General features: G+C 39.5%; 1 protein-coding gene across 5 annotated transcripts in view; it reads left to right on the forward strand.

Moving 5' to 3' along the window:
• The window catches only part of PSEN1 (presenilin 1), a 72,350-nt gene extending 52,067 nt beyond the window's left edge, over window positions 1-20,283 (forward strand). For all 5 annotated transcript variants that reach the window (XM_049897864.1, XM_049897868.1, XM_049897865.1 and 2 more), the window contains exons 8-11: window positions 2,523-2,609; window positions 8,108-8,281; window positions 13,623-13,741; window positions 15,214-20,283. In XM_049897864.1, the coding sequence (XP_049753821.1) occupies window positions 2,523-2,609; window positions 8,108-8,281; window positions 13,623-13,741; window positions 15,214-15,369 (536 nt within the window). In that variant the 3' untranslated portion in view covers window positions 15,370-20,283. The remainder of the gene's footprint in view (window positions 1-2,522; window positions 2,610-8,107; window positions 8,282-13,622; window positions 13,742-15,213) is intronic.
• Window positions 20,284-22,040: the final 1,757 nt, after the last annotated feature.

The raw sequence follows: 22,040 nt of genomic DNA on the forward strand, positions 1-22,040 counted from the left end.
CAGCCTAGTTAATTGGAGGAGTTGTGCTATCCCTTCAGCGTGTGTCTGTCACGTTTTTGTTTCAGAGCCATGCTCTTCCTAGGCATTCAGTAAATACTTACCGAGGATCGACCTCATCCACTTCTAGAACACTGTGGAGGACAAAAATATGACTAAGACACCTTGCCCCCCCTCAGAGCCCATTTGCTTACAGTTTAAAGGGGAGATAAGACAAGTATATAAATAAGCAACATCCAAGGCCGGGGGTTTTCAGTTTCTTAAGAGGCAAGTTCAGAGTGCAGGGAGAGTTCAGGTCTAGTTGGGGAGCCAGTGAAGGCTTCGTGGACGAGGCGGCATTTGAATTGAACCTTCAAAGGATGGGTAGGATTTCATCCAGTACAGGTGGAAGAGTCGGTTCCAAAAGTGGGCTCATTTTCAAGAATGGCTTGGAGTAGATATAAACAAAAATGCGAAAAGTTTTAAGTCAACTTTCTCCGCTATTCTTTAAAAATAACAACCCTTCTATGCATTTATAGACTCCCTCCTGGTTAAGGGTGTTCAGTTTACGAAAGCGTCTTCAGGAGATGAGTGAACATTTTTGTTTTCTATTTCTTTCTTTCTGGCAGGAAAAATGCACACCTGCTCTTTGGACTAGATCATTTTTCCTTACTAGACACTAGCAGAGGTATTCCCCTCTGCTAACTTAACTAAATATGAAGCTAACAGTTGAGGTAGATTGTTTTATGTGAAGCTTTTCTTTGATTTCATATCAGTTAGAAGGGGTGTTAAAGCAAATTAGTTTTTTAATCTGTGTATTTTCCTATTGATCTAAGCTATTTAGGGTTAAGGGAAATTTTTTTAGTAATACTAGTTTATTTTACAAATTATATTCATGATTTTGTATATCAGGAGTCAGCAAATTATTGCCCGTAGCCAAATCTGGATGTGGCCTGTTTCTATACAGCCTGGGAGCTAAGAATGGTTTTTATATTTTTAAAGAGTTGCTTAAAAAAGAAGAATATGGGACAGAGACCAGATGTGACCCACAAAGCCTAAAATATTTACCATATGGCCCTTTGCAGAAAAAGTTTACTGACTCCTCATTTCTATGATAACATTAAATGCTAAAACAAAAGGGTTCGTAGCTACGTTTTTCCATACTTACATAAAGAAAGAACATCAAATAAATAGCTGCTGCCTTCATTGCCAAGAAGGCTATAGAAATCCGTAAACCTTGTACATATAGTGATTTTAGCTGGCCTTTTCTTTCTCTTTGGATTTGGATTTAGTTAAACAGTGTATTTCTTGCCTGGCTTATACTGACTTTGATCATGTTAGTTGGATTATTGTATAATAGAGCTCATTTGACCTCAAAAATTAAAGGCAGCGGTGAATGATCAAGTGTGGCTGTTATAGAATTTCAGCCTCTTGGGTTGTGTGGTTCTTTCATAAGTTAGTCAAGAAGCCTAAGAGTATTAGAAACATGGATATAGTTATACAGTCATAGTCATAAAAGGCCAGAGATACGTAGATGCCATGTATTTTGTTTACAGTTACTTATTATGACAAGACTGGACTCAGGCTACTGCGGACATTTGGTTCCTCTGTAGGGTCACTATCAGGCGGAATCGACTCGATGGTGGTGGGTTTGGTTTTTGGTTATAGCCCTGCATGGCACACATTATTGTCAGTGTATCTTTGGGATAAATTCCTAAAAGTGGAATTGCTGGGTCCAAAGATAAATGCACATGTAGTTTTGCTAGATATTACCAGTTCCCCTCTGAAAGGGTTATACTGTTTTTCATTTCTACTTACATCGTATAAGAGAGGGTAGCAAAATTTGAAAGTATGGACATTGTCTTTTAACTAAAATGTGAGAGACAGAGAAAGAAATGTGTGTATATCTATATGCTTGTCTATGTAGATATATTGATATATATGTATTCTTGTGGAAGGTACATAGGACAGACCAATTAACTATCTAGTGTCTTTATGTTTATCGCTTTTACTCTTTTTTTCCTTACTCCTTGTATATAACAGAGTATAGCATTATTAAAAATTCCAGAAGTGAGACCTAATATGAGGGAAACTTAGACTGTTCATCTTTAGAATTATAATTATTAGCTGGGGCTTTTGTGAATCCCAGCTTTGTCCTCCAGTATAATTCCAATAAATAATTTTCACCAATGAGTTCATACTATTTTAGGAGATTCAACTAGTCCGACCATTGTTTCAGTGGAGCCTGGCCGGCCTGAACAGTTTTCCTTCTGGTTACTTTTCAGGGACGGCATGTGATGACGAATAGCTTTGCTATAGCAGCTGAAGTTTGAATGTTACAGTAAAATTTAGTTTCCAAATTTTTTCTTATCTGTGAATATAAAAAAATTTTTTGGTTTTTAACTTGCATTTACCTCTGGTTGTTATGGATCCTTAAGGCATCGTTAGGAAGATTGTTGGTTTGTGTGGAGAAATAATAGCCTACTATCTGTGTGTTTTCCTTCTATATTCCCAGTGCTTACCTGGACTTTTATGTTTCTCAACAGCAACAATGGTGTGGCTGGTGAATATGGCAGAAGGAGACCCAGAAGCCCAAAGGAGAGTATCCAAAAGCTCAAATTATAACTCACAAAGTAGGTGGTTTTTATTTGGTAGTTTCTTGGTTGTTCAGGGTCATCTTATAGGCTTAACAATGGGTCGTGAAGCAATGGTTTTAACTTCTTTTTTTAGTCATGGACTCCCCTGAGAATCTTTTGAAAGCTATCGTAATAGAAAGTAAATACCCATAAATATTTAAAGAGTTCAGGTACCCAAAACCCAACAATGCAGTCAGGCCCCTAGGTTAAGCATGTCTGCCATTAAATACGTAATACTAGTTTGAAAGGTTCAAGTTGAAACTATAATTAAAAAAAAAAAAAAAAAGCTCTATCCACAAGCCTGTAAAAATGAGAGCCTCTTGTCTAACATGGCCAGAGTAACTTTAATACAATTTGATTTGAGATGTGGTAATGTTTATAACTGAAAGGTTGGCGGTTTGAACCCACCCAGCAGCTCCTCAGGAGAAGGCAACCTGCTCCCATAAAGATTACAGCCTAGAAAACCCTGTGGCCGTTCTGTTCTGTCGCACGGGATCAATATGAGTCTAAATCAACTCGACAGCACCTACCAATTATGCTAAGCTGATCACTAAGCAGATAATGATTTTCTGAATGAGGACGCTGATGATGACTTAGACTGGGAGATTGAAAGGCCTGCTTTTGGGTACTACAGAAGATACTAAGGAGAATATAAGTTAGGAGTTATTATTAGAAAGAATTAAGGAATAATAGCACAATATAAAGAGTAAAGAAGAATGGAAACTTAAAAAAAAAAAAGAAAAAGGGCTAACTTTATGAGGAAGCTGAAAAGCAGAAGGCCTTAATTGAGTCGCTGTTTGTCAGGAAAGGAAAAGCTTAGTTTTTATAGAGCCAAGTTGGCATTTGAGTAATTGCAAGGAGGGCAGTTTCAACTGGGAATTCATGTTTGGGGCCCAGAGATGTCAGGACATTAGGCTGCATTCTGTACTGAGCAAAGCAGCAGAACAAGGTTATCATTAGGCACCTTGGAAAAGGAAGCAGGAAATAAACTGAAAACAGTTGATACAAGTGTGGTTGTTGTATTAATCTGTTGTTAACATGAAGAGGGTTGTATCCTTTCACCATACTTATTCACCCTATATGCTGAGCAAATAATCTGAGAAGCTGGACCATTTGAAGAAGAACTGGGCATCAGGATTGCAGGAAGACTCATTAACAACCTGCATTATGCAGATAACACAGCCTTGCTTGCTGAAAGAGGACTTGAAGCACTTACTGATGCAGATCAAGGGCCACCACCTTCAGTATGGATTGCACCTCAATATAAAGAGAACAAAAATCCTTACAACTGGACCACTAAGCAACGTCATGGTAAATGGAGAAAAGATTGAAGTCGATTTCACTTGGATCCACAATCAACATCCATGGAAGCAGCAGTCAGGAAATCAAAAGACGCGTTGCATCAAGCGAATCTGTTGCAAAAGATCTCTTTGAAGTGTTGAAAAGCAAAGATGTCGCCTTGAAGACTGAGGTGTACCTCACCCAAGCCATGGTGTTTTCAGTCACCTCATATGCATGTGAAAGCTGGACCATGAATAAGGAAGACTGAAGAAGAATCAAGGCCTTTGAATTATGGCGTTGGCAAAGAATATTGACTATACTGTGGACTACCAAAAGAATGAACAAATCTATCTTGAAAGAAGTACAGCCAGAATGCTCCTTAGAAGCAAGGATTGCAAGATTTCATCTCACATACTTTGGACATGTTATCAGGAGGGACCAATCCCTGGAGAAGGGATTGGTAAAGTGGAGGGTCATTGAAAAAGAGGAAGACCTTCAATGAGGTAGATTGACACCATGGCTACAACAATGGGCTCAAGCATAGCAACAATTGTGAAGATGGTACAGGACTGGGCAGGGTTTCATTCTGTTGTACATAAGGTCACTATGAGTCGGAACTGTCTCAATGGCACCTAACAACAAACAACAACAACTTGAAGAGAATTAAAAGGTTAATTGTGACTATATATGTATGTGAGTATGAGTGTGTATTTGATACATCAAGATTTTATTCATTTGACAAATGTTGGTTGAGGATCTATGTGCTAGGTATTCTGCTAAGCTTTGGGGATATAGCAGGAGCACTGGTACGCTCACTCAGCTGCTAACCGAAAGGCCAGTGGTTCAAAAGATACGCCAGTCTGCCTTCCTAAAGATTACAGCCTTGGAAACACTATGGAGCATTTCTACTCTGTCCTGTAGGGTTGCTGTAAGTTGGAATTGACTTGATGGCAGTGGGTTTGGTTTTTTATTTTTTGGTGGGGGGACATAGCCCTGAACAAGATATCTCCTTCCTTCGTGGAGCTTAAACCCTATTTTAGGAGACAGACCTTTAACACATAATTTGTGTATTCATGATAAGTGCTATAAAAGAGAAGTATAAATGGCTGTGAAACTTTTTAATAGGGGATTTCATCATTCTAAAAAATCTTCAAGGAAGGCTTCCCTGAGTTAGCGACAATAAGAGTTTGCCAGATAAAGAGTGGAAGAAGAGCTTTCAGAAGAGTAAACAAATGGGCAAGAGCCCTGAAGTGAGAAAGAGCTGGGTGAACTGCAGTGTTTCTCAGCAGGAGAGCTGTTGGTAGTTTGAGTGGGACAGTTCTTCATTGCATGGGATTCCCCCACATGCTGCAGGGTAGTTAGTGTCCCTAACTCCTCACCCACTAAATACTGATAGTAGCTCTGAGGCATTGCAGTAACCCAGAACTCCCCCACCCTGATCATTTCTAAAAACTCTGAGAGGGAGGTGCCACCCCCAGTTAAGAACTGTGGTGTTAGAGGAACAACAAGCTGGAATGGAACAAAATAGCATAGGATTCCAAGAGGGATGGATGTCTGTGCAGGCAAAAAAATAATAGAACTGCGAGGTTACCTGATGTGTTTGAACTCTGAACTCTATGTCAGAGAGTTTGAGAACAAATTAGTAATTGGTAATACGTAGAAATTTGGACAAGGAAAAAAATGAAGCAGTTTTCCAGGGAAAACAAAAAGCTGCACAAAAAAGAAAATGTAATTATTGTACCTTTTGACTGAAGCAAAGTAGTTTAGTCATAAGTGCTGTTTGCATGGTGATAATATAAAAGCTGAATATTAATTTAACCCAAAATTGTGACATTTTGGGGACATGGAGAGAGTTAAATTTTGTGTGTGTAGGAGTATGAGAGCTGATGCTTCATCGTCCCTATAGGAAGTGAATATGTACATGCCTAAAATCAAAACATCAAATGATAGCACTGTGAGCACCGGATTTATAACTTAATTAAGTATGGAGTAAATTCCAAAAGAAACCACTGAAAAAGTTGAAAGTGGGAGTGAGGATCAGGAGTGAGGAGTGTGAGGCACAGTAGGGACTGCTGTTTTTATTTATAAACCTCATGCTTACAGGATTTTATAAACTCTGCACCAGGGAAGGATTCAGATGATATGGGGCCTGGTACTTATAAAATTTGGGGGGCTGCCTCTTTAAGAAAAAGAATACAAAATTATAAATTTGAAATTGCTGGGGCCCGTTCCAGAAGAATTCCATGCAAAGGAGGGCCCTGAGTATAAGCTTTATTAATTTGAAATGGTAAATCTCTGTCTGCTATGACCATGGATTACTTTTATAAAAAACAAAGGAAGGAAAAAGTATTATGAATTTATGTGTTTTAATTATTTTTAATATATGGAAGGTTACTAAGACTATCATATATACTCATAATATTGTGATCAAGTGACCTTTAAGTCAGATTGGCTGTCATTAAAAGGAAAGACTGGCCCATAAAAAAATTCACTCCCACCTTACTCATCCCTCTCATAATGAATCTGCTTTTATAAGTCACCAAAGCCAGCGGTGAGTGCCGCCAGTTAGGAACCCTACAGCTGTAAAGAACAGGAAAATCCAATTCAGTCGCCTTTAACAGAGGAAATACGTTCTCTAAATGCAGTCTCTGACCAGACAAGAAGTCTTGAGGTACAGGACCTTCTGGGATTGGTTCGTTTTGTGGCTTAATGATGTTATCATTAAGGTTTTTTTCCACCTTCCTCCTCTGCCATCCTTCATATACAGGCTGGGTCCTCAGCCCACCACTACTCCTCATGATCACAAGGTGACACCTGTAGTTCTGGGCATCATATCCAGAAGAGACAACATCCCATGGAAGAAGGGGGGCTGCTTGTTTCTTCTTTCAATCTCGCATAAAGAGTGAAAAATTCCCCCAAAATTCCCAATAGCCTTTCCTTCACCATTCATTGGCTAGGAGAACCCTGCAGCCCTAGATCTAAGACACGCCCAGCTTCGATGTGTCAGGATTTACCGCTAGAAGGATAGAAACCCAAACAAAATCAGGGCTCTGCCCTAAGGGAGTAAGGGGGAATGAATGTTGGGTAAGCAACCGACAGGCACTGTTAGAGCCCATGATGTGGGGCTTTTAGAGCCAGCTAACCTGAAATAGCTGGGTGGATCCAGAGGAAAGTATGTGCATTTCTCTGTGTTGAATAGTCCTGAATTCCTTTAGATAGCTACGTTATCAACCTCTCCAAGTATGAAGTGAATTGAGAGTGTTGCAGTCTGTTTCTAACTTACAGTATAGCCTCCATGTAGTTTCCTTAAAGGCATTAAGAAATTGTTCTAAATATTGTTGTTAGGTGCCAGCAAGTCAGTTCTGACTCATAGTACAACAGAATGAAACACTGCCCAGTCCTGCACCATCCTCAGAATCGTTGTTATGCTTGAGCCCATTGTTGCAGCCATTGTGTCAGTCCATCTCGTTGAAGGGCTTCCTCTTTTCGATGACCCCCTACTTTATCAAGCGTGATGTCCTCCTCCAGGGACCAGTCCCTCCTGATAACACAGCCAAAGTATATGAGACAAAGTCTTGTCATGCTTGCTTCTAAGGAACATTCTGGCTGTACTTCTTCCAAGACAGATCTGTTGATTCTTTTTGGCAATCCTTGGTATATTCAGTATTGTTTGTCAACACCACAACTCACAGGTGTCAGTTCTGCGGTCTTCCTTATTCATTGTCCAGCTTTTGCATACATACAAGGTAATTGGAAACACCATGGCTTGGGTCAGGTGCACCTTAGTAGTCACATCTTTGCTTTTTAACACTTTAAAGAGATCTTTTGTAGCAGATTTGCCCAAGGCAGCACATCTTTTGATTTCTTGAATGCTACATCCACGGATGTTGATTGTGGATTCAGGTAAAATGAAATCCTTGACAGCTTCAGTCTTTTCTCCATTTATCATGATATGGCTTATTGGTCTAGTTGTGAGATTTTTGTTTTCTTTATGTTAAGGTGCAATCCATACTGAAGGCTGTGGTCTTTGATCTTCATCAGTAAGTGCCTCAAGTCTTCTTTGCTTTCACCCAGCAAGGTTGTGTCATCTGCATAACACAAGTTGTTAAATAGTCTTCCCGCAGTCCTGATGCCCCGTTCTTCTTCATATAGTCTCAGATTATTTGCTCAGCACTTCTAAATATTAGGGCTGTAATCTCTGTTTTCTCTTGAAGGCACAGAAAACGTCGCACAAAACTCTGTCGCAGCAAATGATGATGGAGGCTTCAGTGAAGAATGGGAGGCTCAGAGGGATAGCCAACTGGGGCCTCATCGGTCCACACCTGAATCACGAGCTGCTGCACAGGAACTCCCCAGCAGCATCCAACCTAGTGAGGATCCGGAGGAAAGTATGTACATTTCTTTACATTGAGTAGTCCAGAGTTTCTTCAGATAGCTTATTATTAACCTCTCCAGGTATTAAGTGGATTGAGAGTGTTGCAGTCTATTTTTAAATAACAGTATATTTAGATGGGATATTCCATTGTAGTAGTTGGTGTTTTTCTCATAATTAAGTTTGTTGATGGGCCTAATACTACTGCTCACATTTTTTAAATTGACCCTTTGTAAGCCTGCTCTCTGTTTTTTTTTTAAGTGAAAGAGTTTTTTGAAAGTTTTTATTCTGTTAAGGCTTCATGGCTGCAATATATTTGTGTAAAAAGTTTAATCTATTTCATTTCTTGCTGTACAGAAATCTGTAGATTTACATGTCGGCCTTTTATAATTGTCATTCCCTTTGTTGGTAAGCACCATATCATCTAAAGAAAATCAGAGAGGTTTGGGATATGGGCAGAAATTCAGGTATTTCCTCAGTGTCTAAGATGTGTTGTTACTTGATAGGCCCCTTAGGAACATTACCAGCCAGTAGAACCCTGTGGCCAGGGCTCAGCCATCTCTTCAGTTAGTTTGAGAGATGTGGTTTATTGAGTAAGAGGTTCGCGCATTTTCCAACTAACTTATCCTTACTCTTTTCCCATATAAATGAAACTCTTGATTAAAACATTACAGCAAGAATATTAATAGTTTTTAAAGAAACAAGCACTTAGATTCCTTAGCTTCCATAATCACTGATCGCTGTATATTATGACCCCAGACTTTATCCTTCGGCTTGAGCAGAACACTTCTTACAGCTCATCCTTATCTAACATGTTCTCTGTCCACAAAGGTTACTATCATAGCTAGGTTGCCTCTTCTGTTCCTCTCCGCTATTCTCAAAGGTGCCTGGAGTAAAAGAAAGAAAGAATAAAGCTGGTGAGCGTCACAGCAGCATGATTCTTTCCTGACTGTCTTTTTCAATTTGTAGACCCCTTCTCCTGATTAGGACCCATGGTGGTGCAGTAGTTAAGTGTTTGGTTGCTAACCAAAAGGTCAGCGGCTTGAATCCACCAGCCACTCCTTGGAAACCCTATGGGGCATTTCTACTCTGTCCTATAGGGTCACAATGAGTTGGAATTGACTCCATGGCAGTGGGTTTTTTTTTTGTTTGTTTGTTTCTCCTGATTGTCTCTTCTGTGTCCTCCTCACTGCCAGCTTTTTTTTTTTTTTTAAGGAAACCCCAAATATCATCCTAACTTCAATATTTTCCTTATCTGGGCTGATGTAAACTTATAATTGACATTCCTTCATCTTCTTAGCAGCTCACACGTAACCATCTCTGATCGCTTTAATGTTCTAAACCAGACTTACGATTACTTAAAAAAGTTGCATTTTACACCCAAAATTTGGTTTCTAAAAGGCCCATATGTTTTTCAAAACAACCATTTAAGAATCAACATTTAATCAGAAAACTTAGCAATTTTTAAACTATGAATGTAAAGCATTTTTATTCACCGTGAAGGCAGTTGATCTGCCGCAGATTTTAAAATGAACTTCCGAAAAGACAGCATGCCAAGTACAGACTCGTCTGAAGTGTGCTAATGTAGACTTAAGAGTTTATTAGAGTAGTCAAATTAGCCTCTTGTCTCCAGGAGTGGAAATTTGACTAGGAGACTCTTTCTGTAACCTCAAAGAACAGGGAAGGAGGTAGATTTTGCTAGTTTCTTCAAGTGGAGGAAGTCATAGAAAGGCAACATAATAAATTTTAATTTGTTTTTAATGTTTCTATTTATCAAAAAGATAATAGGAAATATTTTATTGTGTGATTATGTTATTATACTTAGGTACATTTTATGCCGCTAGAAGTCCTTCAGAGAAATCTTACAATTAAAGCAAATATTTTTCATCATTTATTGTCTTTACCAGGTCTCATGCATGATGAATCAGCAGATGCCCCTCTTAATATTAAAGAACGCCACAATTGCCCAAAGTTATTCTTCAGAACTGGCAAAAAAAAAGTCAGTGGAAGGTCTAGACTACCATTAGCAGTGAAGTACTGGCAGCAAGTTTCAGCATTAAGACAACAATAGACTATTATTAAGTCATTAGTTCTGACTTAAGCACTTTCCACTGCTATAACCTTAGTTCTTAGGCTGTGGCATATTTTGATTGAATAAACCAGAAGGAGCTGTTTAAAGAAAACAAATTCCCAAGCAACATGATTTTTCTTAGTTTTTATGTGCTGATCCAGCCTGTTCTGGTTATAGGTAAATGAAACTTGTTAACTGTCTAAAGAAAAAACTAAATGCTTATTTGTCTACTTCCCTACTCTGTTTTGATTTTGCTAATAAAATATATCTTTCTCTCTATTACAGTGAATGATGTAAAGTATAACTCTAGCATTTACCATGATATTACTAATATTTAAACAAAAGTAAAAATCTTAGGCCATGATTTTAAGCTTGATTCAGTACGTTATTTTGTTCTTTAACAGCTTTGTTGAAATAGAATTCACATCATACAGTTCATTCATGTAAAGTGGTGGCTTTAGTGTATTCACAGAATTGTGCAACCATCACCACAGTCAATTTTGGAGCATTTTTATTACCCCAAAAAGAAACCCTGTACCCCTTATCTGTCACCTGCAGTACCTCTAAATCCCTGAGCCATAGACATCCACTAATCTACTTTCTGTCTGTATTGAATTGATTTGCCTATTCTAGACATTGTATATAAACAGAACCATACAATGTATGGTCTTTTGTGTCCGGCTTCTTCCACTTTGCGTCATGTTTTAAAGGTCTGTCCATGTTGTAGCATGTATTAGTGTTGCATTTCTTCTCATTGCCAGATAACATTCCATTGTACGGATATTCCACATTTAACTTGTTCACTCGTCAGTTGATGGACATCTTGGTTGTTTACATATTTTGGCTATTACGAATAATGTTACTCAGGAACATTCACATACAAGTTTTTGTGTGAACAAATGTTTTCCATTCTCTGGTATACACCTAGGAGTAGAATTGTTAGGTCATTTGGTAACTCTGGGGCCCTGGTGGCACAGTGGTTAAGTATTTGGCTACTAACTGAAAGGTTGGCAGTTTGAATCTACCAGCCACTCCTTGGAAACCCTATGAGGCCGTTGTACTATGTCTTACAGGGCCACTATGAGTCGGAATTGACTCAACAGCAATGGGTTTTTTCAGTGGGGTTATGGTAACTATGTTGAACTGTTTGAGGAGCTGCCAGACGGTTTTCCAAAGTGGTTGTGCCATTTTACATTCCCACTAGCAGTGTATGGAGGTTCTGATTTCTCTACATTTTCAACAGCACCTGCTATTATCTGTTTTTTTTTTTTTTTAATAACCATCCTAGTGTAATATTGTTGTAAAGATAAGTATATAGATCAGTAGAACAGAAGAGTCCAGAAATAAAATGGTCAATTGATATTTTTACAACAGTACGAAGATAACTCAGCAGGGAAAAGGTAATCCTTTCAACACATGGTGCTCAGACAGTTTTTTGTTGTTAACTGCCATTGAGCCAGCCCCTGTGTTATGGCAACCCCACACATGATAAAACTGCCCGGTCCTGTGCCATCCTCATGATAGGTTGCAGATTAGACCATTATGGTCCGTAGGGTTTTCATTGGCTGATTTTCAGAAGTAGATTGTTAGGCCTTCCTAGTTTTACTCTGGAAGCTCCATTGAACCCTTCAGCATCATAACACACAAGCCTTCACTGAGAGATGAGTGGTGGCCACACACGAGATGTGTATCGGCCAGGAATCAAACCCTAGTCTCCTGCATGGAAGGTGAGGATTCTGTCACTGACCCACCAGTGCTTCATGCGTAGACAGTTGGATATCTCATATACAAAAGCATAAACTAAGATCTCTACCTAACCCCATACACACCATCAAAAATGAGCTCAAAATGGCCATAGACCTAAATGTAAGTGGAAACCTACAAAACTTCTAGAAGGAAACATAGAAAAAAATTCATAACCTTGGATTGGGCAGAGAATTCTTAGACATAGCTCTGAAAGCATGATTCGTAAAAGAAAAAAATTAATAAATTGAACCTCATCAAAATTAAAACCTTTTTTACTTTAAAAGTTATTAGGAAAAGGGAAAGAAGTGACAGACCAAGAGAAAATATTTGCAAATCATATTGCGAGTCATGTTAAAGGACTTGTATTTAGGAAATAAAACTCTTACAGCTCAGTAATAAGGTAAACAACCCAATTTAAAAATGGACAAAAGATTTGACTAGACGTTTCACCAAAGAAGAAGTACAATGGCTAATAAGCATGTGAGAAGATGCTTAGCTTCATTAGGGAAATGAGATACGACTACACACCCACGGGAATGGTTATATTAAAAAAAAAGACTGACAATAGCAAATGTTGGTTAGGATGTGAAAACTGGAACTCTCATGAACTGCTGATGAAAATGTAAACTGGTAACATCACTATGGAAAATAGTTTGACAGTTTCTTAAAAAGCTAAAGCTAAACTTAACCATACAACCCAGCGATTCCACTTCTAGGAATCTACTCAAGGGAAATGAACACCGTCTACATGAGTGATTGTAGCTGTGTTATTTACAGTAGCCAAAACCCGAAAACAGTCCAAATAGCCATTAACTAATAAGTGGATAAATAAAATGTGGTATATCCATAAATGGAAACTGTTCATCAGTAAAAGGGATTAAATTACAGATACAGGCAATATCATGAATTAACCTCAGAAACAGTATGTTAAGTGAAAGAAGCCAGACAGATGTAAAAGACGTCATATCATATGAGTGCAGTAATATGAAATGCTTAGAAAAGGCAAATTTAGACTGAAAGCAGATCAGTGGTTGCCTAGGCTGGGGATGGGGAGTAACTGTAAATAATCTTATTGAGGTGATCGAATTGTGATGATGGTCGCACAGCTCCGTAAATGTACTACAATTAATGAATTGCACACTTACAATGGGAGAATTTTACAAGTTAATTATACCTCATATCAGTTTTATCTGTTTTTTAAAAAGGAAAATGATATGTATCTCTTAGGGGATCCTGTAAGATTTTATAGCACAAGTGCCAGGTATAAAGTAGGCATTCAATAGGTGACAAATAATTGTTGTGATTACCATTGATGTGTAACAGCAATATCCACTGTTAGACTACCAGGATCCCAACTCATTTCTATTTGTAAAAGACAGAGACCAAGTGAAAAGAAACCCACTAAAGCCTGGTTTTGTATGATACCATTTACTGACTTCTCAGTCATTGCAAGGGGGAGTAGGGCAGTCGTCTTTTTAAATTGTGAAATCATAGGAAAGATTGACAACTTTTTTTAATATTTTTAATCTTTCCTCTTTAGGGGGAGTAAAACTTGGACTGGGAGATTTCATTTTCTACAGTGTTCTGGTTGGTAAAGCCTCAGCAACAGCCAGCGGAGACTGGAACACAACCATAGCCTGTTTTGTAGCCATATTAATTGTGAGTATCCACCCAAATTGTGAGTATACAGGAATAGAAATGTGTCAGAATCCTACTCTCAAAACTCTGATTACTCTGTCCCTTTAAGGCAGTCCTGTTTTAGGCCCAGGTGGGCTGGGTGTTCTAGTCACCTGGGGAGCTTTTTAACAACTCGGATAATTGGACCTCACCTGACTAGCTCTCCACTCTGGCGACGCTTTAGAATCACCTGGGAACTTCTAAAACTATGAGCCCCACCCTGAGGTAGTCTTATTTATGTTTCCGTTGTGTATGTTTTCAAAGTTCCCCAGGAAATTCCCGTAAGTGCCTCTGATTAGGAACTACTGGGTCGAGCCCAACTATCAAGCCCAACAGCCTAGATACTTACAAAAATAGCTCTGCTAGAGAGCAGTTTTAAGGGGTAAGCAGATCTTTACTTAGGCCCTGGTCTTAGTTACTGAGGGTTTGGTGATTTTATGTTTAATGATACAACCTGTAGCATCCAGTGTTACTTTGGGCGGCAGGTAGTAGGTGAGAAACACTAACGCGATGTGTGATCCTGTAGAGATCTTGCTTCTAGTGCCACAACATGGACCCTGAGGCTTTCAAAACCGTGATTGAAGTCGGTAATTCATAAAACATTTCTCATTGCAGTCAGTAATTCATAAAAGATTTTTCATTGCTATTTTTACTAAAAATGTAATTAACATATCTGAGTGACATAGAGTATGTGATAAAGTTAGATGAGGGATGGAAGAGCCTTTAATTATGCATTTATTTTGTAGTTACATTTGTAATTTGTCATGATATATAACTAGTTGAAATTTGCGTGTATTTTATTTCCCTTTTGAGGTTAGCTTTCTGGATTTGAAATTATTTTATTGGGTCTTGTGTCTTTTAAGAAGACAATTGCTTCTTCTTGATAAACTGAAACAGGCTCAGTCCCCAGATTTTCTAGTCAGTGTCTCAGTAACTAGGGTAGAAAGTAAACTACATTACAGAGGCTCAGGGTTTGCAGGAAAGCAGTATATATATAGTCTTCATAAGCAAGCTTTTGATACCAGTTTGTTCTATGAGCACGTATTTGTTGGGCCCCACACAGCGTAAAGAATGCTCCCCACTCTGGGATTTCAGTTAGCCAAACCAAAACCACAGAGGCCAACTAAATGTTTTATTACTTTTTTTTTTCCAAAAATATTTTTACTTATTTTCAGACTCTATTTCTTGCCTACAGCTAGGGGGTGAGGTATCAACCATATGCATAGTGACCTCTGTCGCAAAGGAAAATAAATGGTGTGTTTCCCTTTTATCAGGAAGCTACATTTGTTTTTAATGGCTCTTGTTACAGATTTAATGAAAACGTTTGTTCTGAAATTTATCCCAAAGGATGGTATTCAGTCAATTAAAACCAAGACTTGTGATTGAGTTACTTTGCCCATTTATTACTTTCACAATTACATGTGAGATTGTGTCTTTTCCTTTCTTCTCCACAGGGTTTGTGCCTTACATTATTGCTCCTCGCCATTTTCAAGAAAGCATTGCCAGCGCTTCCAATCTCTATCACCTTCGGGCTTGTTTTCTACTTCGCCACAGATTATCTTGTGCAGCCCTTTATGGACCAATTAGCATTCCACCAATTTTATATTTAGCGTATTTACGGTTGGAATCTCATGGATTTTTCTCCTTTGACTCTAATAAAATCTGGGGAGGACAAAGGTGATTTTCCTGTGTCCACATCTAACAATTCAAGATTCCTGGCTGGGCTTTTTGCAGCTTCCTTCCAAGTTTTTCTGGCCACATGCAGAATTGGGCACTGAAAGGCAGGTGTCTGCAGAAAATGGTTTTGAACATACTTCATCATGGTGGACTGAGTCCCTCGGTGCAAAAACTGCCAGATTTGAGGGCCAGAAACAAGGAAAGATGATGGGCCAAGAAGTTGCTGTGCTAGCACCAGCAGTGTGACCCTTGGTCACAGGTAGATTTTACCAACACTACGGATTCTCAGGACTACCATCACCAAGAGGTTACATGAAGTGGTTTAAACCAAACAGGACTCTTCATCTTAAACTATATCTTGAATATCAACCTAATAATCCTGTATTAGTTGAATTCTGGACCATTTCAGGAGCTACTGTGAGGAAAGAAGGCACCAGAGCAAAATGGAAAGATGGAAAGGGGCTCAAACTTTCATTTTTAGTTTTTGCTGTAGACTTGTTATTTTCAAATAAGGTTTTTGTTTCTCCTTGAGTCACATCAGATGTGTAGGCTGATTTTGACAATTTATGTTCTGAAGCACTGAAACCCTGTTACCATCTATGGTTGCCATTTTTCCCAAGGCTTATTTGAGGTTGATTTATTATATAAGTCTCAACCTCAGGTTCCAAATTCAGTAATTTCTGGAAATAATCATCCTTAGGTAAATTCTAGCCTTTTCACCAAGTTCCTCATTTTTAGACATACTTGTAAGTTTGTTTGACTGCAGATGCCGCCTGTGTTCCCCACCACTCCTTCACTCCCACCCACCAGCATTTCTCTTACACAGCAAATAGGACAGCTCTGTGGTAGCAGGTGACCCAGTTACTCCAGGATTTTACTGTGTGTGATTCAAAGAATGTGTTATGAATCAGTGCTATCAGCCTTGCTGTCATAATTTCTCCAATAACAAATAAGTTGTGTGCCCAAAGACAGTGGAATTAAAGAAGAGTAAAATGGCTGGTGAAGCACTTCTGTCCTGGCTCTTCTTTTTTAACTGTAACCATTGCCTCTGACAATAGGTCAGAATTAGAACTAATAGCCAAAAGCTGGTGGTTTATAAAGTTTATGCATCAGTGGTACCAGTACAAAGCCAGAGTTTGGAGAAACCATTCTTCCCCTTGGCAAGCTGTGGGAGAACCTAGGGCCAGAAGGAGAAGCAGCAGCCAAGAGAAGAAAAAAGAGGCCTCTAGCAGCCAGCAGGTCAAAACGAGCTAATGTCCTGTGGGCGGATGGTAAGGAGGAGATCCACAGAATTCCTCCAGAGCTTCACAATGGGTGTTCTGTGGTTTCCCATCTACATTACCCTTTTTCTCAATGTACCTTTGTGTGAGTTGGGGCAGTGGAGGTACTGGCTAAAATTACAGTGGAGTTCAGGCTCTGTGCTGTTAAGTTAGACAAAGCACGGAAACAGAGCTGTCGGCCTGTGTGCACAGGGCACTTCTCAGTGAAGCCCACTGAGGTGCAGCCCCACTTTTACTGCAGAGAACCCTTCATCCTAGTGGTTAGACTGTAAGTGTTTGTGAGAAACTTTGTTTCCTTCTGTGGCTGAAGGAAGGCCAGGCTCTCCCTCTTTTGCCTGCTGCTTTCTCTTCCTGCCCATCATATGACCCAATTTGGAGTGTCTCCTTGGAGCTTAGAATATTTATTTTCTGTCATGAGATATTTTTGATAAGAAACTAACTTTAGAAGTTGTGTGCTGGTACTAACTTAATAACCCAAGTTTAAGTAAAAACTTGCTCATGTTAGGCAGTTGGGAACTGCAGGAAAAATAAGGGCTATGCAAAGAAAGAGTGAGGCTTAGGGTGGGTGGTAGGTTTTCTCATCTCTGTTTATTTCTATTAGCCCCTTTTCTCTAAGATTCTCTCTTCTCTCACATACGTGGAAAGGATGTGATTGAAAGACTATAACAAAGCCACCTGAACACCAATTTATGATTCTAAGCATTCTTGAGGGAGCCCTGATCTAGGGTAGTTTATTTGTGCAAGGATCCCCAATATGTTATATCTTTTATGTGTGCGGTATGTGAGATAAGGGTGTTTCAATCCACTCTATGTTCTGTATGTCTTATGTGGAAAGATTGCAATAAATCTGTCACTTTCTGCAAATGAAAAGGGCTTGGAGCAGTTACTGATGAAGATCAAAGACCACAGCCTTCAGTATGGATCACACCTCAACATAACGGAATCAAAAACCCTCACAACTGGACCAATAAGCAACATCATGATAAACAGAAAATATTGAAGTTGTCAAGGATTTTCATTTTACTTGGATCCACAAGCAGTCAAGAAATAAGATTACATGTATTACATTGGGCAAATCTGCTGCAAAAGAACTCATTAAAGTTTTAAAAAGCAAAGATGTCACTCTGAGGACTAAGGTGCACCTGACCCAAGCCATGGTGTTTTCAGTTGCCTCATATGCGTGCAACAGCTGGACAAATAATAAGACTGAAGAAGAATCAATGCATTTGAATTAGGGTGTTGGGAAGAATATCAGATATACCAGGGACTACCAGAAAAACGAACAAATCTGTTTGGAGGAAGTACAACCAGAATGCTGCTTAGAAGCAAGGATGGCGAGACTTCGTCTCCCATACTTTGGGCATGTTATCAGGAGGGAACAGTCTCTGGAGAAGGACATTATGCTTGGCAAAGTAGAGGGTCAGCGAAAAAGAGGAAGACCCACAAAGATATGGATTGACGCAGTGGCAGCAACAGTGGGCTCAAACATAGTAACAATTGTGAGGATGGTGCAGGACCTGGCAGTGTTTTGTTCTGTTGTACATAGGGTCACTATGAGTTGGAACTGACTCAATGGCACCTAACAACAACAATGAGCCACATCTCAGGCACGTTTAAAACCACATACAGAGAAGCCATTTAGTGTCTTTAAATCATTGATCACAGTCACAGCATTTTAACATCAGACATTCTTTTTAGAATTATTTCAGTAGTTCCTGAACTATCAAAATGCTAGTCTTCCATCATGAAAAGTAGTTTGTCGCCGGAGAAAACCATAGCAGTTCCACAGAGGATGAGCCCTCACACGTAGGCAGAGGGGCTGGCTGGGAGCCAGGGCAGACCCTTTATCATTATAAGGCATGACCAGCCGATCTAACGTGCTTAATGAAATGAAAGAAAACGGCGGGAAGGCAAGTAGTGTCCAGATTTAACTGGCTTACAGAATAAAGGTCTTTCTATACAGAATGTCACTATAGACTGTGGAAATATTTGGAATCCATATTTGGAAGATCTGTAGGGTTTTTTCAGAGAAGAAGGCGTCACTTGCCTGTTTTTGAGTCTCCAGGTTAATGTGCAATTCCAGAGTCACAGCTCTCACTGTAAATGACTACATTTCTCAGGAAGAGAGGGACACTTTCTAAGCAACTTGGAAGAAAACATAAGTAGGTAGTTTATTGATGTCACTACAGAAGCAACAAAACAGCTGAAGGTGGGATATTTTTACTTTAAACTCTTGGACCTGCGTTTTTCAAAGTGTCTTCCTGATTTTAAAAATCCCCTCTGTAGTAGATACGCAAACGATACATTTACTGCTTAGCCTTTATTTGGCATCGACAAGTTTACATGTGTCATCTTGATCATAATCTGCAGAATGGGAAGCAGAAGCTAAGCTACCAAACAAGGTCTTCCCGGGTTCCTTTAGCAGTCGACAAAGGAGGCCTCTGATCCCTGACTCCCAACGCCAGGCCTTGCATATTAGACCATTCCTGATCTGACCCTGGAAGAAAAAGAGCTCAGAACCCACTAGGAAGATTCACTCAGTGTCTTGTATGTTCCTTGGCGTGGTGCTGGAATCCAAAGATGCAAGGATGAGTGCAGCTGAAATCTCTTGTTTCCCGGCATATCACCTTTTTAACTTCTCTGAAATGCTGGGTACTTGTCAGTTACCACTTGTCACCCTCACCGTGGCACAGTCTGTTCTGACAATTGCAGCAGCATCTGTAAGTGTTGTGAATATTTCATTCCACGGAGGCGGTGGTGGACTTAGAAAACTGATGTTATAAAGGTGACTTGATTCTTTGAGAACCAGTCCTCTGGTAAAGTACTCCTTTTTCTCAGTCATTTTTGGCGAAATCTCAGAATCATCTAGATGTCATCATCTGAACAGTCCTTTTATCTGGCGGAAAACGCCTCTGCAAGAGCAAGATTGCAGTTTAGGCAGCCACAAGCAAACGTAGCCTAGTTGGGCATTTTAAATCTCAGATTTATGTATTAAAAAGCAGCCTGGTCACGAAAGGAGAGACTGGAAGGAGGGAGCGGGCTGACTCATTAGAGGGAAAGTAAGTGGGAGTATGTAGTAAGGTGTATATAAGTTTATGTGTGAGAGACTGACTTGATTTGTAAACTTTCACTTAAAGCACAATAAAAATTATTAAAAAAAAAAAAAAGGCCAGACTTTCCTGCCTGATAGAGACTGGAGGAACCTCTGAGACTACTAAGACACCCCTCTGACTTGGAACTGCAACCATTCCGGGAAACTACCTTCTAACCAAGCAGTAGACCGGCCTGTAAAATAAACAATAACACCCGAAAAGAATGTCCTCCGCAGAACAAACAATTAGACAAAACCAAAAGGGCGACATTTGCCCAAAAGTAAAGACGCAAAGGCAGGAAAGGATAGGAAAACCAGGCTAAAGGAAATGGGGAACCCTGGGCAGAAATGGGGAGAGTGTTGACACAGTATAGGGTTTGCAACCAATGTCATGGATCATTTGTGTACAGTTTGTTGATTGGGAAACTAAGTTTTCACCTAAAACAATAAATTTTTTTTTTTTTTTAATGCAAAAATGGTGCTGAAATGAACCCCTCCTGGAATGTCAAAGCTGTTTCCGAGGCGCCTCAGCAGCAGGGTACCTCTCGCTGGATGAGGCAACGTTCCCACCAAAAAGGAGCTGGGCCCACCCTGGATTCTGGAATGTGTTGCTAGTACTGCACTTCCAGTTGGCCTGTGTAGCAGGAAAGACTTCCCAGAAAGCAATTTTCCTTTTGAAATAATTGTTGAAACTGGGCAGCTTTAAAATCAACTGTTTAGTGAGTACAGGGTTGTCTTGGTTTATGGTGCGATTGGAGGTGCTAGAACGGAGCCTTCAGCGGGTCATTTACTCTCACGTGGTCATTGTCTGGCTTTTGCATCTACAGATACTGCTTTGTACATAATTCAGACTGTGAATACTTTTTTTTTAAATACCTTTCAAACTCTCGGTAAGATATAATTTTGATAGATGATTGCAGATTTTCCTGTACTTGTCAAATTAATAAAGACCGCATGAATCCAGCTGTAGTAATTGTCTTACATAAGAGTATTAAAACGTGTAACTCTGAGTACTGCTTGGAAATTATCCAGAGAAAATTCAGATACACAAATGCATTGTTTCTGTCCTTCATTTATAATTAAATGGTATGGGTTACAGCAGGCCACACCTCTGAAGGGTGTGATATTAAATCTTTATAAAAAACCTCAAAACAACTATCCTTAATAGTTTCTGAGAAATATTTTTTCTAGAAACTTTAACTCACGTTAATGTAAAGACGGTCAAAACAGGTTATAAACTTAGAGGACATGTATGTTACAGTAGCGCGGATACTTCACGTGCTAGAGGACTACCTTCAAAGTATGATGTAGGTCACACTAATTGGAAAAAGCAGCACTACTTTTATTTTTTTTTTTTAGGGCATAGAATCGCTTACCATTCTTCTCCCAAACTTCACAACCTTTGTTTCTAAACATAATGTAGGGAAGGATTGGTCAGGTACAAGTTTGTGGAAGAAAAACCAAAGTTGGATGTTGTCTTCAGAAGGGGCAGATAAGAAAATGATGAGTTCCTGGCCATGTTGACTAAGGGGCAGGCGTTCATCCCCTCCTGTGGGAGTCGGAGGCATTGTTATTTCCTGAATCGTGCAGACTGTATCACTGTAGCCTGCCACAAAAGCTATCTTGATTTGTCCACATCAGCTGGGAGAGGTTTCTGATTTTCAGGGGCCTGGACAGCGGTGCTTTTGATAAGAATGAGGAAGGTACTTGAGAAGCAGGAGGAATAAGGCTGGATTTCCAGTGTCGCTGGGTAAGTATAGCTTTCTGTCAGCCCAGCTCACCGCTCTGCTACAGACTTCTGTGCACCATGTGGGAGGACAGAGAGAGACCCTGTCCGCCCCCAGCTTAGGATCTGGTTAAAAGTGAAATATGACAAACATACTTCAGTACAAGCAAGTACTGCGTTGACTTACATTAGTAGAACAGGGATGCAAAGTAAAGGAGGACCCATGAAAAGTAAGGTGGGGGGGCGGGCAGTTAAGATTAAAGTTTTCTCCAGAAACAGTGCTGAGCCAAGTTTGAAAAGAAGGGAAGAACCTGAATTGACAAGGCAAAGAATATACACAAAAAGAAAATCAGAAGGAAGAACGTGGGAGACACCCAAAAATCATTGGTTTTTTAATAAATGGTGGATTTATCCAGAGGAAAACCAAATTAGCTAACCAAGTCTGTTTCTGTATTAGAATATACCTCCTTCATTAAATGACTTGTGAAAACCATGAAGGATGATGAC

Source organism: Elephas maximus, chromosome 10, assembly GCF_024166365.1.
Source record: "Elephas maximus indicus isolate mEleMax1 chromosome 10, mEleMax1 primary haplotype, whole genome shotgun sequence".
Classification (NCBI taxonomy): domain Eukaryota; kingdom Metazoa; phylum Chordata; class Mammalia; order Proboscidea; family Elephantidae; genus Elephas; species Elephas maximus.